The sequence below is a fragment of the Porites lutea genome, chromosome 6 (assembly GCF_958299795.1).
Source record: "Porites lutea chromosome 6, jaPorLute2.1, whole genome shotgun sequence".
Taxonomy (NCBI): Eukaryota; Metazoa; Cnidaria; class Anthozoa; order Scleractinia; family Poritidae; genus Porites; species Porites lutea.
In genome coordinates, this window is record NC_133206.1 from 29512624 (window position 1) to 29530594 (window position 17971).

Below are 17971 nucleotides of genomic sequence, written 5' to 3' on the forward strand. Positions count from 1 at the left end.
CTCTAGGTTGTTATTATGCATGAGTCACATGTATGTAGCAGGCATTTGTTTGGACTTCCACTAAGAATAAATGGAATGTACAGAATGCAATTTGATCACGAGCGTCTAAACCTTCTACCCCTCGTAATCTAATCACCCGTGTTTTCGCCATCTGTCACATGAAACTTACGCAAAACACAGCAATAGAGGAAAAGCATTTGGACCTTCGATGGTTGTCACCCGCACTTCCTAACCTTTGGTTATTACTAGTAACTAAATCAATGTGAGTAGTATGTTAGAGGTAGAACAGAGACCAATGAATCCATGATATCATCTTACCTTTTTCTGTATTCCAGTCATGCACACACAAATGAAAGAAACAAGGTCAAAGCTCGAGTGGACAATTTCATACAGATGACTGTATTTTGTCGCCCAAGCCTCAATAAAATTAATACCTTTGTTTACTGGAATGCAGCAAAGGCCTATTCTCATACTTGCAATTTGATGATATATTTACTTGTAATCTATTACACTCAACTACTTTATCACACTTACATCTTTCAACCTGTGAAGAGAAATAACAATACAAAACTGTTATTGGAATGAAGTTAAATGGAGATTGAAATGCAAAGTATACTATACAACTCAAACTCAAAATTACAGGGTACAATGACATTTTAACATTTTTTTTAAAAAAACTAAATCCTTATCATGGTATAAAGAAAAAAAGGCCTGCATTAAACATTGAAGATAATAAAGAACTATTGCAACATTGTAAACAATAAGTTGAGGTTACAAAATGTTTGTAATGTTGATGCAACATGTCCTGTATACAATTTAAGCTGATTTGAGTGCAATTAAATGTCAGTTGCAAGGTTGGTTCATCTCCTAAGCTTGTAGTTCTTAGAACTTACGGAATCAACTACAGATTACTACACACCATACTATTAAAATGTCCCACATTCTTATTTGCTCAGACCAAAAAGTTAGAGCAAAATAGACATGACATACTGATATTTTATGAGGGTAAGAAAGTTTGTTTAAAGGTAATGTTTCATGGCACAGTCTGCAACAGTGATTTTTAGTGCAATACAGCATTGCAAAATTGTTGCGACATTGTTTCGAATGGTTACAACATCATTCTAACATTGTAGCGCTTTGTTGTGCTAAGAATCATCATTGTGAATTGTTCCATGTAACATCACCTTAAAACGTCACAGTTATGCCCTATTAGCCTGTGCCAGGCCCTCGGTCAGTGCAGACGAGCGAAAAAGGCGGGTGAGCAGTGGACAAGCAAACAAGCGAAAAACAGGGGAAGAGAGAAGGGGAGACACTTATCCATCTCTCCCCTGCTCCACCGAGATTTTTGCACAACTTTTCTTGATGTGTTTTCCCCACTATCTTGGAGCCTGGAGCAGGCTACTCCCTATTGGCCAAATTATCACCACCATTTTAGTCTTTAAGGTTTTTGACAAAGCTAAAATATTATTATTACTCTTATTATTATCAACTTACACTTGCAGAGATCTCACAAGAGAATTAGATCTGATTTGTGCATAGACACTCATAAAATCTATAAACAGTAAGTAAACAAACACAACAAGGTGAGCCTGTAACTTTCGAGAAATTTTAGTCAGTTTAAATGAACAGGGTTAATAAGACTGAAAATAAAATATTACTGTAAAATGAAAATGGATTTTAAACTCTACGTCTTTCCATGTATAAAACAACAAACTTGCATTGATAATTTGAAGTGTGAGTTTTGCAATTATTTTTTTTAAACTACGCTCATGCATGGTACATAAACACTTCCTGAGCAAAATCTGGCATGGAAAGGTGAATAATAATTATTAGTAAAATCCAACTAGTGGTCTATTATCAATGCCACATTCTGATTGGTTGAGCTACTACTAGGTTATATGTTATAGCCCATTAGTAGCAAAAAGCGCCGGCTTTTTGGCGGCAAAAAAGGATTAAAGTCTAGCTTTAATTAGCTAAAGTTGTTTTGTCTCGATATTTTTGACCAACTAGTTGGATTTTACTAAAATAATAATATTCCTCTCGCCCTCATGTCCTTTGAGTCAATAGCCCATTCAGCCTTCGGCCTCAAGGGCTATTGACTCAGAGCCCATTCAGGCTCAACGAATAACTGTTAATGATTTCACACACTGTTACAGTTCTATTCTTATTGAAAACTTTGTTATATTGTACATCTACTTTGGAAAAGAGCTGGGAGGGGAGAAAAATGATTCTGCCAAGTTGTTGACCTGAAAAAAGTGTCTGACGAAGTCCTCCATTAAACTAAACCTTTCAATCATTTTTTTAATTTGAAAATTATGCATTCTTCAATTAAGACAGAAACACTAAAATATTGCAGTTAAAAAAATTCTTCACATTCATAGCTACATTGTACCTGTAGAATCATCTTTGCCAGGCCCATTCAACCAACGAGTTATGGTGCATAAGTCTTCCAAAACTTTTTCTGAACATAAATACAGTTTAACGTCAATAAAGTATTTCCCCAAAGCCTCTTTGTCAAAGTGAGGGTACATCCAAAATCTTTGATATGAAATAAATCTCCTGTTCTCATTCAAAATTAATAAAAGTCATTTTCACAGGAAAATTTTTTCACATGGCCACATTTATGAAGTACATGAGACAAGATGGCATAAGAATCATAATCAGCTAACAGAGGGAGCCAAGTGGTTCTCAAACCCAGGATTAATAGATTTCAGTGTCTGAAGCCACAACTATCAGGCACCCTGTTCCCTTCTGGCGTTCAAACAAAGTCCAACTAAGTTATTACAGACCTGATAAATGCTCAATTGGTTCTTTCAAAGTATCTGCAAAGAAAAAAAAGCACACATTTCAAGCAATATTCTTTTACAGAGTATGCCTGCATGAGATTCTTGACATTTAAGTTGAGATGAACAAGAAAAGACTGAAGGTCTTTTATTGGTTATAATAATAATTATTAAATACAATGTTTTACCTTCTCCAGCGGCAGCCAGCTTGACGATTGTGTCAATTGAAACTGGTTTGCTGTGCCTGTTAAGCATCTGGCGGAATTCTTTCTGTAGTGAATCACGACCATAGTCACGCAAAGAGGTCTGGAACAGAAAAAGAAACAAAATGATGCTGATTAATTGACAAATTTGCCAATATCACAGAAGTTTAAAAGGCAAAGGTGCACACAGGCCAAAGGCCCAAACAGATGGAGCTTATCCTGGTTTCCTTAGCAAGAAGCATGCCTAGGAGTATTGCTACTCCCTCTTGAATGGGATTCGAGTCCATCACAGGGTTACTCCCAGCAGTATGTCGCCGGTACCCATTTATACAACTGGGTGGAGAGAGACAAAGTGGAGTAAAGTTCCTTGTCTAATGAAATAATGCGCCAGGCAAGGCTTGAACCTCGGACCGCCAGAACTGGAGTTTGAGGTGTTAACTGCTCAGCCACAAACACACGCCTCCACAGAAGTTTACATGTTATTCAAAAACAACTTTTTTAAGATTCACGAATGTTTAGTGATTGTGACAAGAATTAACTGCTACAGCTCAGCCAAAATGAACAAAAAAAACACTCAAAAAATAGTAAACAAAAGGATTACACTGTACATGAAAATGAAGCAACTTTTTATAGAAGCACAGTGGACTCTCTCTTACTGGACACCTCTATGACTATAGGACAAACACATTGGTAAACCAGACACCTAGAGTTGGTCCCTGCCATTCTTAACTCCCTTTATTTGACTCTCTCTCTCTATGGGACGGACATTAATTGCCAACTGAAAGGCACACCTGTAAATATTTTAACTCCTAGTACATGAAATAAAATCTAAAACAAACCAAGTTGGTTAGCTCCACACAGCTAGGGTTGTTCTGGTTGAAGAACTCAATTGCATCCAGTACTCTTTCCAAATTCTTGATATAGGCATCAAGCTGGCCAGTTGGACTGTAACAAACAAAAATTATTAAAATTCACCCGTGACACACTGTAAGCAAACTAAACTGTACAGTAAGTATTTTATTTTTTAATATATGGGTCTTCATAAGAATTGTGAAAACACAGGTAAAATTCTGAAAATTTCATTGTAAAATGTCATTTTGTGAAATTCAAGGCATTTATTTTCTTGCACTCCCTTAAGAAATTTTCTTTGGTGTTATTACAGATAACTATAAATTACATCTATAGCCCTTGCTTTATTATTCTGGTACAAGGTCTTTGTCCACTGAAAATTAAAATTACCCAATTTCCTGAAGGATTCCATCTTAATAACTTTTGCAACCCTTCCCCCAAAAGACCCCTTTATTAAAGGGCTTGAAAAAAGTCTGACCTGACAGTCCAGCACAAGTAGATTTTCTTGCTGGGTAAGTAGCTTTTAAAGCTTACTTGCCCAATGGGCAAGAGTCCAGGAACTTCATACTCTAACCAAATCATTAACAAAGATAAGCAAGAAGTGGCCCTGGGCAAACAAAATGTGAGACCAGGTTGCCTAAAGGACAAACTGAAATTCAAGTTTTTTTCGAGTGCCATTACTTACGCATCTCTTATGACATGTTCAACACTAGCATAGACGTGGTGATAACTGATCACATGATCCAAACCAGCCAAGGATTTTTCAATATCTATGCCAAGTTAATAGATAACTCAATTGTTGTCAGTCACAACACCATAGTAATAATATTGTGGATTGTAGACCCCATTTCAGGTGCATTTCATTTCTTCTGATTGGATGTGCACAGACATGCCACAAACAAAGCAAATTTGATGAAATTTCCAAAAGGAAAAGTTATACTGGATTGATATCGCCAACTTTTACAAAATCATGTGAGCTATAGAAAAATCTGTTCATCTTGCAAACTATGCGCAGTCATCATGAAGGCACACTTGAACCCCAGACCTCCAGATCTGGAGGGAATATGTTGATTTCTCTTAGCACTGAAGACGGAAAATGTATTCAAGGCTCTCCTGTAAGACTGCTAAAGTACAGACCTGACAAACTAAGCTTGAACTACAATGTACTGATTTAATAATAATTAACATCAACCAAAAAATTAAATACTGTAGTTCAAGAGTGTAGCAGATTGATAAAGAATTGAAGCTAACTGTTTTACTACATCATGTCTTTAGCAAATATGAGCTTTAGGGAAGCAATCACATTCACATTTAAAGATTTAGGATACTAGCTTGTCTTCGCTGCAAGTCGTCAGTCTCCCTATGAACTGGAACAATGGTGTCCTCTAGTTTGTGTATGCGCCCTTCAAACTTGGACAAGATATCCAGCTGTAAGATAACACATAAATTATGAGAAATGCCTAAAACACCTTCCATTCAATGATCAAGACAAATACACTGTTGTACACCATAAACTGTAACAGTGTTGTACCTAAATTTTAGCTCAGCAGGTAAGGGACCACTCATGGCCAGTAAGGCAAAAAATGTGCCAGAGGCGCACTTTCCTGGGAGGGGGGGGGGGGAAGTGGAGGGAGGGAAATGCCTTCGAAATTTAGGAGCTAAGTTCTCTGAAACGTAAATCCCTCATTTTAAGACCTATTTTACACAAATCAGCCATTGCTATCTTTAGACAACAATTTATTTAAAATGTTTGATTCCCATAATTTTACTCCGTCTTCAATGCTCTTTCCAAAATGAGTGACCAATAAATAGAAAAGCTGTGTATACATTAATAGACTTCTATTATTCACTCATTACATTGATCAGATTAAATCACAACTTGCAAATTTTTTAAAACAACGTGTTTTATTTTCCTATACCTTCAAGTGGTTGTAGGCAGTAAGAAGTGTTGCTTCAGAAAGTAAATTTTACCAGTTACAGCCCGATAAGGAGAACACTGTGTAAGCCCCTCACTTACTTATAAGCTCACCTAGTTGTAGACCCACCTTCTTGTCAGCAAACGAAGTCCACCCCTGCCTGAATATACCCACCAAGCTGTTGTGCTGGTACAACATTGTTAACTTTTAAACATTTTAATTAAACTTACAACAATCTGCTCACCATGTTTCCTGTAATTTGATTTGTCTTTTCCAAACTCTCCTGAAGAAAAGCCAGGATATTCTTTTCCTACAAAAAAATGACAACTACCGTAGTCTATGTAATTTATTCTCACTGCTCACCACGAGATTTGTGTGATAATGTATTTTTAGTAATAGAATGGTAATAGGATAGAAACGAAGGAAGGTTAAGAGGTGCGAAGTGCAATTTCATGGTGAGCTATTTCCCTTTCCCTTCAAATTTTAAACATAATTGTTGTTAAAATGTAGCTCCCTAATTCCTTTTTGTATCCAGAAGTCAACTCTATCTAAGACAAACACTGTTAGGAGGTGCACAAAAGATGTCTATCCACCAGGAAGCGAAAGGGTATACTCCCAATAAGGCCAATATCGGATAGTTAACTTCTGGATACAAAAAAGAATTGAGGGGGCTACAAAGAAAGGCACAGCAAAAACGAAAAGGTAAGTAACAGCATGGTGGAAATTATCAAAAGATAAGTTACAGAATAATACTTATTAACGAAAACAGAGCTCGAGAGGTAAGGAAATACCTTAGCAAGTTTGTCATCTAGCTGCCTCTTCCTGACCGATATATCATCCATCGTCAACACACGGAAATATGAGTTATCAAACTATTATTTTTTGCAATAATTGCTACACATAGCGAGCGTTTATGCGATGTTTAAGACGCATGAAAATTGGCAACAGTTTGGCAACACCTCCCCCGAAAGCGCCATCTTGGATGTTTTGACCGTCACCTTCTGTCAGCGGTAATGTTTTTAGAACTAGGTGGCTCTTGTAAACGTCACGAAAGAATATTGAAACAAGATGGCGTCCATGAAAACATCCCCTGGTCTGGTCAATTTCTTTATTTACAATTCCACTTTTGCGCCAAAAGAAGGAATGGTATGTTATTTGATTTTTAAGCTAATTTCTCGCTGGATATACAACTTACTGCGAAATCAGGATTTTTAAACACTGTTATTGTGTCATGTCTTTTGACTTGAGGTTTTCAAGTTAACCAGAATGTTAATCAGGAATCAATTGCCTAGAAAAGAAAGTTATCCTCTCAAAATCACACCAGGTGTACCCATTTTGCAAAACATGTTCCTGAAGTTCTCTTTCTGTGGAAAAATACTGTATTGTGCTTTGCCTGCGTGCAGGCATGTTCTATGTCCTCTGTTGCAAAGGAAGTGGAGACATCAACACACAGGCTATATTTATATGGTGCAGCTTATAAGCAGTGATATTCGCCTAGGTAATTCATGCCATGGTATCCTGCCAAAGATTAGAAGCTTTTAACTTTGGCAATCTCAATAGCTTTCTCAACAATTTTGTGTAAACACCACCCTTAAATCTGCCATCACCCTCACCCCCACCCTCACCCTCACCCTCACCCCCACCCTGTGCTTTTGCTCCAGTGTCATTTTTTCTGACAATACTAAATTTCCTGTCATAAACTTATGTACATAACCATATATTTTATGGCACAGTTTCCTAAAAAGGGGTCATGCTTAATGTTTAATTCTTCTACAACAGGAAAAGGAAAAGATTGTCCTCTATATTCCACCTGGAGAGAACATTGACAGGAAGATTAAAAATATAGGACTCTGTGAAGCATTGGTCAAATTTACACAGTAAGATTGAATGCTATTTTGCATGCCACATTTTATCCTACTTTTTGTTGTGACTAATTTAATTGCTGCTATATTGCATAGCAAACAGCAAAAAGGGTTTTTATGAAATCATATGTACGTGGTCACTCAGTTGATTTTACAATAATGCATAACATCTTTGAGCCTTTGAATGGAGACATATTTCCTGTTCTTGCTTCCCTTCACCTGAAAAGTTACTTTGTGGGTGGAGAGAAGGGATGTCCAGAAATACATCTGCATAACATCTTCATTTTACTGCAGAACATTCTCACCAGACAAGCCATGCAGCTCCCTTCACACTCAGAAAACAAGGCAGGTCTTTTTTGAAGCAGAACCTGATTTCTGGATGATCATGGTAAGCAGCTGAATATCTTGTTACGCCAAACCTGTTACAGCAGTCGGGCATCCCTAAAATAGGGCAAAACATTTAAATAAAAAACAGAGATGTTACTTGGAAAAATATTGTTCACACACCTTGATAGGTTTTTAGGTCATCTTGTGCCAAACATACAGAAATTGCCACAGCAATGAAGACAAGTACTTTAAAATCGTAAAATACCAACAGGGAGGTGGTTTTTCCCGAAAACATGAAAAAATGGTGTTTTGAAATTTAAACTAGGGATATACGTTACCCCCACCTCCCCCCCAACCAAAAAAGTCTCTCTAATTCCTGCTTTTCACACACTGGATTTAACTTGCAGGTGACTGGTACAGGTGCTGCTGCAACTTAAGGTTTTACAATAGGGTTAGGGTCAAAATAATAGGATCTTTAAAAGCCACCCTTGCAAATGACCATAGCCATGTACATGATCACTGCAATTGCTGAGATAATCCAATGGCAATAATGCAATAAAATGGGTGGGTTTGCAATCTTGGCATGGTGACATTTTCTGTTGTCTAAAACTAATTTTTTCTTTATAGACAGTCAGCATTCCTTTCAGTGAAAAAATGGCAAAGGATGGGAAGATGATGATTGAATATCATGATGAAGATGTCTTGGTTAGTAGAAGTGGCCCTTAGTAAATCCCAAATGAAACATGTGTCCACTGGAAAGCATTGTGCCGCATTCATTAATTTATGCAAGCATAACTTTTTTTTGTTTGTGTAGAATTTCTTATAATGTTGAAGGCTTTGGAGTTTCCAGAATGTAATGTGATACATTTACAAATGTGGTAATTGAATTGTTAACTAAATGTTAATTAATTGATGATAATATGTGATACAGTGATTAATTATAAGCTACTTTATTTATATAAATTAATGTTGATATTTCCTTGTAGGATTCCGTTCTTGATGCAGTATTAAAGCAAGCTTACAAAATGTTCAAGGTATGCTTAGCTTTTAATTCCCTATAATAATGTACATATCAGTGCTGGATCAAGACCTTGAGATAATGGAGAGGCCCGGTTATCCAGACCCTTAGTTAAGGGAGGGGGGGTGGTTCCCCCCAAATTTTTTTGGCCCTTCGGGCCTCCGTTTGGTCTAAAAATAAGGGATCTGCGATGCCACTGCATATGTATATAATGTTTCTTAACAATAATTGTAATTTGTCATGAAATTGAAAAGAAAACAACTTGTGCAAAATGTCATCGATAACATAATTTTTGTTTTCTTCTCAGCTTTTTAATGGTACATTTGCCTATATTATAAAAACCCACAACCTTGAAGCGCTTTGCAAAAGATTGGAGCATTTCTACACATCAGTAAGTTTTGTTTTTGACCTATTTTTAACTGCTATGTTTTAATTAATATGGTGAGATTAATATTTTGTTATTCCAACTTTTAAACCTGTGGATGAAATCCTATCTATTTAAATATAATTGCTTAAGATTTTTCAAAAAAGAAAACCTGGACACTATTAGCTAGAAATAAACTAGATTTTTGATAAACTAATTTATTATTAATACAATTTTTTTGCTTTATATACAAACAATGTACTATCCACAGTTAAAATTCTCTGTATTCTTCTGTATTCCTTCATGTAAATGAATTTTAGCTGAACTAACAATAAGATAACAAGATAGAGACTTGAGATTGACGACTTAAATTTTTAGACTCAAAAGTGATGTGTGAGTGAAAATGAAATAATAATTATAATTAATTATTATGTCGCATTTTGCAATTTTGAAAAATTCTTTTATTTTCAGTACTTACAGACTCTAAACTTTTCCCAGTTTGATCTCCTGGATGTTTTTTCAGGTACTTACAGTTGTTAGCTATTTGCCTTTAAATCATTGATATGAATTAGCTGCCGTGGGGCTCGGAAAAAAAGTCCTGTCCACTAGTTTGGGACAAGCAGATTTTCTTGCTGGGCAAGTAACTATTAAAGATTACTTACCCAATGGGCAAAGGTCCATGCACTTGATCCTCTAACCAAATCATTAGCAACGACAAGCAGAAGTGGCCCTGGGCAAACAAAATGTGAGAGCGGCTTGCCCAAATGACCAGTTGGTAACTTACATTATTTTTTTTCTTCAAGCCCTGTAACAATGTACTCAAATGCCTGTATTGTCGTGTACTGTCCACTCTATAATCCCCAGTTGTGGCTTGTAGAATTCTAAAAATATAATTTTCTTTTTGATTGAATGAATATGTCATTTCTTTTCCCACAGGAATAAATTTTCTTCCAGTGGACAAAAATACCTTTCTAAGGATCCAGTCTTTCATAAATGTGATTGAGCATTCATTCAGGTAAAAACTGGCCTTAAAATAATGTCTATTACAGTGGAACCCTGTTCTATGGACACCCATTTAATACAGGCATCCAAATATAACAGACATGCATTTTCATTTTCTTAACAAAGAGCTCATATGTTTTCTCTAAAATTAACCCACTTAAAACAGACACCAGTTAATACGGATGGATACTTTTTAAAAATAGTCACCACATCTCATAATATATTGCATCAGAGAAAATGCCAAAAAACATATGTAAATTAGACTAGAAAATTCCAATAAAAAGATTCCAATTCTCATATTTTTCATAGTTCATTCAAATTAATTTTATGATTCTTTGGGTTTTTGCAGAAACCTTTCAGATCAGTATGAGATTCTGGAAAAATAAACTGTGCTTGGGATTCATTGTTTTCTATTTTCAATCATTTTCAGCCAAATAAGATACACTGCCTTTCTATACTCAGAAAAACTTGTCTGGTGAGTTCATCATAATGTAGTTCATGGTAGTAAAGTGATGTTAAATTGTTCCTATTTTTTAGTCAGAGTGATCTTCACACACTATGAAACATTTAAAGTCAAGTTTGTTTGATTTTTAAGTTTTAAGTTGTAAGTGTTTTTCCTTTTGCAGGAGTGGTCTTGAACAAGAAGATATGCGCACACTATACAAATACTTAGTGTCAAGTTTGTTTCCTACAACAAACGACCTGGAGGTACTGTACTGTCCTTATTATTTTGAAAAAACTTAAGGTACCAAAAAAACTTCAAGAACTAATTAATAAGTCATAAACAAAAATGAAATTAATGTTTAATGAGTGTCTGTACATCTGTTAAAGACCCGACCAAAATAGACCAAAATGACCCCAGATCTAAATATTAATGCAAGAATGAGTTGATCTATATCTAGCCCTAAAAACTCTCACTTTTGCCTCAAGGTTTTTCATCCCGATAATACACTCCCGCTCATTTTTTAAACTGTACTTCATGGCTATCTAACCCTGAAAATAAATGGATTTTTTGCAGAGTATAGAAAACCCAAGATCTCAAGGTTATGTTGTTGTTCAGCCTAAATCTCATCATGGAAGGTATCTTTAGAAGTTTTGAATCAATACCACCGGTACTCTAAATGCATTTTAGGCCGGTTTGAAATGTCGAACTTTGCTGACATGCTGATTTTAATGCTGATGAACAAGATCTTGTTTTTGCTGAGTTGCTTTAGATTGATTAGACACATGTGAAGTTCAATGTTTGAAACGGTCTTATGATGATGATGATGATGATGATGATGATACAGTAGTGACAGCAGTGTTAGTGGTGGTGATCAGTGTGCAAAGAAAGTCATGTCCGATAGCCTGGGGCTAGTGGATTTTGCTATCGGACTAGTGAATTCTGTTCTTAACTCACCCGATGGGCAAGTGAATTTTTATGTGGGGCGGTGGGGGGGAGGTTCACATTACAGAAGAACTCTAATCAATGCTCATGAAAAGTATTTTTGGGCCAGTGGAAATGGCTTTTGGGCTAATACAGGCTAGCTACAGCAACATGGAAGTAGTAAAACTGACTTTCTTTGCACCTGGTGATGATGGAGATGATGATTATGACTATACATTTAGCTCATGTGAAGTTCAAAATTTCAAATTGGCCTTAATGAACTGATATTGATGATGGTCTTATTCACTCATTCACACACTTTTAATGATGGCGATAGCTTGATCACGTGGAGGTGGGAATGGCTATGCTAACTGTGGCGCTAAGTAGTTTGAACAGTGCTGTTGTTCAGGCCATTGTTGTACAAAATGCTCTACCTTCCTCTGAGATTCCCATTCAGAGTAAGAACGAAGTAAAGTATTTTTCCTATTTTCAGATTCATAACAGGTCCTACTGAATTAGGAGATGTACCAACACCAAGGACACCACCCAAAATATTTGTTAATACTGACTCTGAACAGGAGGAACTGATACTAGTGGTTTATAAGGTATTATAAAAAAACTAAGCTACTGCACATGTGCTTTCTCTTATTGCTTGAAAATACTGTTGTTAAATATACTCAGCACTGGTAATCTCACGATATAGTTAACTGTTAGGATCATTTCTTTAACAAAGTCTAAGCTAGGCTGCGGTGTAAGACATCATTGGGCTTTCAGTCCTCTAATCTCATCAATAAGTGGCTTATTTCAAGATGATATATGTAAATGTTTCTCCAGTTTATACTGTGTGTTTCCAACAAAAATTTCACGATAAACGTTGATTAGGTGAAAGCATAAGCAAACTGAAAATGGTTTAGTCACGAGTTTTAAACATTAGCTAAATTCCGTTTTTAAAAATAGCCGGCCCTGAAACTTGGTCTCGTTTATGTATCGACAATAGGATTTTGCAAGTAAATAATTCTAAGTCGAGACATTACGACTGATTCTTCTGTAACTGAATCCTGCTTGTTTGTTTGTTTTGTCAGGCTTTAGAGGCTACAATATGTTTAATGGTCTCAGGTTAGTGAGAACAAAATGCGTTATATCTAGAGCTTTTATGGGATGCCACAGATATTTTACTGTTTAATAGCATTTTAAGTAATGTGACCAAAAAAAACAAAGATTAAAGTTATCCCGATTAATAGCGCAGTTGATTTTCTCTTAAGCAACCACCCAAAAATGGACGATTTATTGGTTGCTTACGAGAATCAAACCACCGGGAGTCTTTGGAAAATTATTCTAACGTCATCCAAGAACTGATCGCTTTCGCTTTGGAGAGGTTCAGCTTTAAGGCTTTGTCTTGGAAAAAATTTGGTGTTTTGGATTGGTGGTCGCCCCGCACCTGTTTTGTCCGTCTGTGGTCTTCAAAGTCAAAAACAGTTTTCACGTTGTTTTTCCCTGGTACGTGATAGTTTCCGTAATCCTGTAATAAACATTCCTCTTGTTTGTTTCGTATAGGAGTTGACCCACCCCTCCCTCTTCCCACCTTCCCCCTTCCACCCCCACTCCCGCAAGAGGCAAAACGCCGTTTTTCTGTTTTTTGTTTTGTTTAGGAGACGAAAGTTGATCATTATTCCATATCTACAGGACTGACGTTGGGACTGGCTCATTTTGCGTTTTTTCCCAATTTAGGCCCTTATCCTAGCATGGACCTCTTTAGAAAGATTGATAATTTTATTGGCCCTCAGCTTACAACGCTGGCTAGTGTGGTTGGTGAACAAAGTGCAAAGAAGCAGCAGAGGTATTAAGTTGTTGTATTAAAGTATTTCCTCAAGTGGATTCATAGACTTTTCGACTGATTGAAAATAGTCCACGTTTGATATATTAAATATCTAATATGACTCCGAGGCTTTCTGGTACTTTTTCCTTATTTGGTGTGCCTATCTTTGTGCTCAAGTCTCTTCCGGAAATTGCGAGACAATGTAGTCGGGAAAAATTTGCAATTTTGACGCTAAATCCTCGGAGTCATGTTAGAGTTTTAATACATTGAACATGGGCTATTCGTGCCTTTAGGTGTTCCGTTCCCACGGAGCCACCTGAGCCGTACAAAAATTGAGACGGCTAGCCGTTTAAAGTTCCGTGTGAACAGAGCGAAAATATTGAACAGTCCCGTGTGAACAAAGTGTCCGGTCAAATTTTTCAGTCGGTCGAAATTCGTCCAGTGTCGTGTGAACGTGGCCTTAGTGGTCGCTTAGAGGAGGTGGTCCCTTACAAGAAAGGAACCACAGGGGGTCTCTTCCGAGAAGATGTCCGAACACATGTACTTTATGGGAGATAATTTATTGCATATATAGAGGATATTACACGGTGGCAAGGAGATATGAATTTTATGTTCGAGTGCTCACGAGTCAAGCAACGACGACAGCGGCTGAAGCGAGAACAGGAAAAAAAGCAACAGGTTTGAATAAGCAAAACAACAATTTTGCACGTGCATCACGCTTTTTTGTATATTTCTTTGCTGCCACTACACGACTATGACCTGGAAATGCCTAATTTCGTGAAGGACGTGAACACAGGGCAACGACTTTCTTTTCCTTTTCCTTAACTTTGATACAGCCCTTTAGAATTCAACTTCAGAAGACGTGATGGCGTTGAAGGGCGATAAAGTTTGAATCAGCGCGAATGCACTTTTTAAGTGACGTTTTGGTAGCCGTCGGCGTTGCTGTTGCTCCCTAAAACCGTTTAATAATGCACAGACCACTTTCTCACGACAACTTTTTCCAAGTTGTCAAATCTGATTCAAAAACCTAGTATGATAACGGTGCAGAAGACTTTTGGCCGTCTGTGTCTTAGAGATGCGTGTGCTGGCCCACGAACAGGCGCCTATTCTTTTCGGAACAAACAGTGTAAGGAGGAATTGCCGTTTTTTTGAGAGACACCGATTACCTGTCTGTTATAACATCGTGCAAACATATGCACGTGCGTCGTAGTTTGTGTAGATGTAGCTCACGTATCTTTTTCGACACCAGAGACCGAAGAATAGGGAGTTTTCACATCACGTTACGGTGGCTATATTGGTGTTCCAAAACAACGAAACAGCGGCCATGTTGTAGCATTCATTTCAAACGTTTCCAGTCGAGTTATTGCACGAAAGTTGGAGCGAGAGCCGTAAAAAAAATGCGAAAGGGCCCGGAAACGCTTTCTTCATAGGTTAGCCATGTTGGTGTTCCAAACTTGAACTCTTTTCTTTATGTAAAATGTTGCATATATGCTGGCCACTTTAGTGAACACGCTTTTACAGCTCTTGTCACAGTTAAGTGTTAAACGTAAGTTAGTGAAGCTTAATGTTTACTCACTTCAATGCTTTTTTTTGCGTCCTTGATTCTTCCCCAGTTCCGACCAGCAGTACCGATATCTGTACTTCAACCACATGAACTTGGCCCAGAAGACTTCAGTCCACTCCAGAAGGTCCTCGCTGCCTATCGTTGCTCCTGAAATCATGAGACTTATGGGCGACATAAGTGCGGACTTTGCAAGGTATAGTCCTTGGAAATCTTTGTTTTTCAAATCTTTTACAATAAGACGGCGGAAACGTGGTCGCCTTGCTTAGCTTAGCTTAGCTTAGCTTAGCTTAGCCGGCGCTTACACTTCAGCAACTTCTGTTTCATCGAGCGAACTCTCCAGGAGTTTCTACAAGCTGTTTTTTGACGAACACGGTTTTATTTTTTGGCACGTGCTGCACGTGCATGCGCCCCTATTTTGCACGTGCGTTTACCTTCCGGCTTTGCACGCTTGTTGAACAGTTTTTAAAATCATAACTTTGGCTCAGGCTACTTTCCTCTGTCTATGTCGAAGCGTAAGAATTTTTGTTTTGACGAAGTAAAGACTAGTTTCATCATTACTTTTGAACTGAAGTGGCCCACTTTAATAGCTGGTCTATTGACAGGCATGGTTTTGTTTTTGTTGTCTGTTGTGTCCCTAAAATGAGGATTCAATGCAGTTTAAAATCAAGGTATACAACTTCGTCTCCGTCCAAATTAAATTGTCCTGCTAGTAATGCGGAGGCTAAAATTTAAGCTATGTTCATACTATTCTGGATAGCTTTTGCGTCGGCGAGAAAACCATACTAGATAAAGCTTCTGTTTACACATAGGAACGGTGATTTCGGCGCGATTGCGGTAACGGAGCGAAGCAGCACTGCGCTGACCTCTAAAGTGGAGAGTCACATATCGGATAGGTGCTTGTGTCGGCACGAAAAGCTATTCGCTATAAACGGCACCCGACTTGCCCTCTTTGTTAATTGTGAAAGCAATAAAGGAAGTTTTTTTGTTACGCCTTTGCAGTTTCCAAGAAGATGGTGAAACGTTTGTGAAGACCATGTCCGATTGTTGGATCGTAGGACGAAAATCAGATCAGCGGGAATTGTTTGTCATCCTGAACCAAAAGAATGCCAACCTTATAGAGATTGATGGTGAGTGTAGTTTTACGCAAGAGACACCGGTTGTTTACCATTTACATGGGCAAACCGGTCAGTTCAAGGTTTAGGTAAATGGTAAGCAAAATTCACCAACCATTTGCATTAACCGAAAACGGCTGCGAAAGCCTGAAATTGGTATCAAAGGTGGCTTCTAAGAAATGGAAGGGGTGAGGATTTGAATAGCCTCCCTTCATTTGCATCCGCCACCCCTCCCCCTCTATTATGAGAAGTAAAGTTAGAATCCCTAAATAAGTGTTTATTGTGTTTTCATTTTGCAGAGGAAGTGAAAAGACTGGGTATCACACAATTCAACAACATCTTTTTCTTAGACTAATCTAAAGGAATGAAGGAGAAATCGTTTAGAATCCTACTGGCCTCGGTTGTGCGTAACGCCGTCCATTCACAATATCCCCATGACATAATCCTGGATGCTTGGTTCTCTCTTCTTTAAGACAAAACTTTAAAACCCTTTGGAACTAGATTTTTTACTAGATTCTTCGGACGCACTTTTTGGCACAAAGAATAGAATATTTGGCAAAACAGGTTGCCTAGTCTTTAAGCCTCATTATTGCGCGCAGCCGATGCGTTTTGGGTCACGTGGTCCGAGCGATTGGGATACGTCACCGAAATGCATTGACCGAGAAGGTCTTTGAAGACGCCGTACAGGGACTAATCAAGCAAAAAGGGTGAAACTTCACCTAGGACAGAGCATAGCATTTCCTGTAATATTAAAAATATATATATAAATAGGTCATTTATGTTGTAAACAGGGGCTCCTGGTTGTAAATATGTAAAAATTACAGAAGACCTCTAAGTAAAATTGTGATATGAAAATTCATTTGTCATTACTTTGACAGAAAACGCTCTTTATGTTATCCAACAGTCGTTAATAAATAGTGAGAGATTCTGAATAACAAATTCAAGACTGAAAAACCGTCCGCTCTTTGACGGAAGAGTGCCTTGAAAAAGGAAGCAACAATAAAAGCTCTGGAGCAGCAAGTTGAATTTATTTGGGGAGAAAAGCGGACAATTCTTGTGCCTTAAACAAGCGTATGCAAGATGAATAACCCTGCGAGCAGAAGCTACGTTTTCGCGAAAATGTAGCCTCTGCTCGCACGGTACAAGATGGCTAAGTATTTGCCAAGATTTTATTTGCCAATTTGTCCATTTTTCTGGACTGAGACGAAGTCAGGAACATAAAAACGCAACCAAGAATGAGGCTAATATTTAGCCATCTTGACCGAACAAGCTATGTCAATCAACAATTTATTAATTTTCTGTTCAATAAAAAATTGTTTTGGCGGGACAATGCGGGCAATCAATCTTTGCCCGTCGGTTAGCCAATCAGAACCCAGGATTTGCCTTATCATGTCCGCTCGCGGACCCAGCCATATGGTAAAGACACTTACTGTTTTGCAGTATAAATAACGTTGCACTCAAAAATTGTCGAACGACATTAACTGAAATACAGTTTTAAAAATCGCATCAAAATTGTTTTGTACAACAAAGGTGTTACATTTACCATCCGCACATTAATTATTATACTCAGTAAATTTTAAAAGTAAAAATACTCTTATAAAGCATTCTGGAAAAAGTTATTTTAAATATCCACACCAATTATTATAATTATTTTTTTCATGAACAACACTTAACAGCTCAGTTTTATAAGTAATCGGGTCAAAGCCGGTTTAAACACTACGATTGGCCAATTAAAAACTACCTGTAAAAGAACAAAAGGACAGAAAATGCGTCTCATAAGGAGTGGGGT

At 37.5% G+C, this 17971-nt stretch overlaps 2 protein-coding genes across 2 annotated transcripts in view; one reads left to right on the top strand and one right to left on the bottom strand.

The window, feature by feature from the left end:
* Positions 1-6743, bottom strand: part of LOC140942268 (exocyst complex component 7-like) — a 21594-nt gene extending 14851 nt beyond the window's left edge. Inside the window, exons 1-10 of the mRNA XM_073391229.1 lie at positions 6543-6743; positions 5996-6061; positions 5164-5263; positions 4521-4605; positions 3826-3931; positions 2972-3089; positions 2790-2822; positions 2393-2461; positions 1495-1552; positions 535-544 (exon numbers count right to left, since the gene is read on the bottom strand). Coding sequence (XP_073247330.1) covers positions 535-544; positions 1495-1552; positions 2393-2461; positions 2790-2822; positions 2972-3089; positions 3826-3931; positions 4521-4605; positions 5164-5263; positions 5996-6061; positions 6543-6593 — 696 coding nt within the window. The 5' untranslated portion in view covers positions 6594-6743. The remainder of the gene's footprint in view (positions 1-534; positions 545-1494; positions 1553-2392; positions 2462-2789; positions 2823-2971; positions 3090-3825; positions 3932-4520; positions 4606-5163; positions 5264-5995; positions 6062-6542) is intronic.
* A 41-nt stretch (positions 6744-6784) lies between these two features.
* On the top strand, positions 6785-17513 carry LOC140942269 (vacuolar fusion protein CCZ1 homolog). The gene is made up of 17 exons (XM_073391230.1): positions 6785-6897; positions 7531-7628; positions 7908-8001; positions 8568-8645; positions 8927-8974; positions 9266-9349; positions 9794-9845; positions 10259-10337; positions 10755-10799; positions 10951-11032; positions 11343-11404; positions 12184-12295; positions 12773-12806; positions 13419-13527; positions 15120-15263; positions 16070-16197; positions 16482-17513. Exons 1-17 carry the CDS (start codon positions 6820-6822, stop codon positions 16535-16537), a joined length of 1383 nt encoding a protein of 460 aa, XP_073247331.1. The 5' UTR covers positions 6785-6819; the 3' UTR covers positions 16538-17513.
* The last annotated feature ends 458 nt before the right edge of the window (positions 17514-17971 follow it).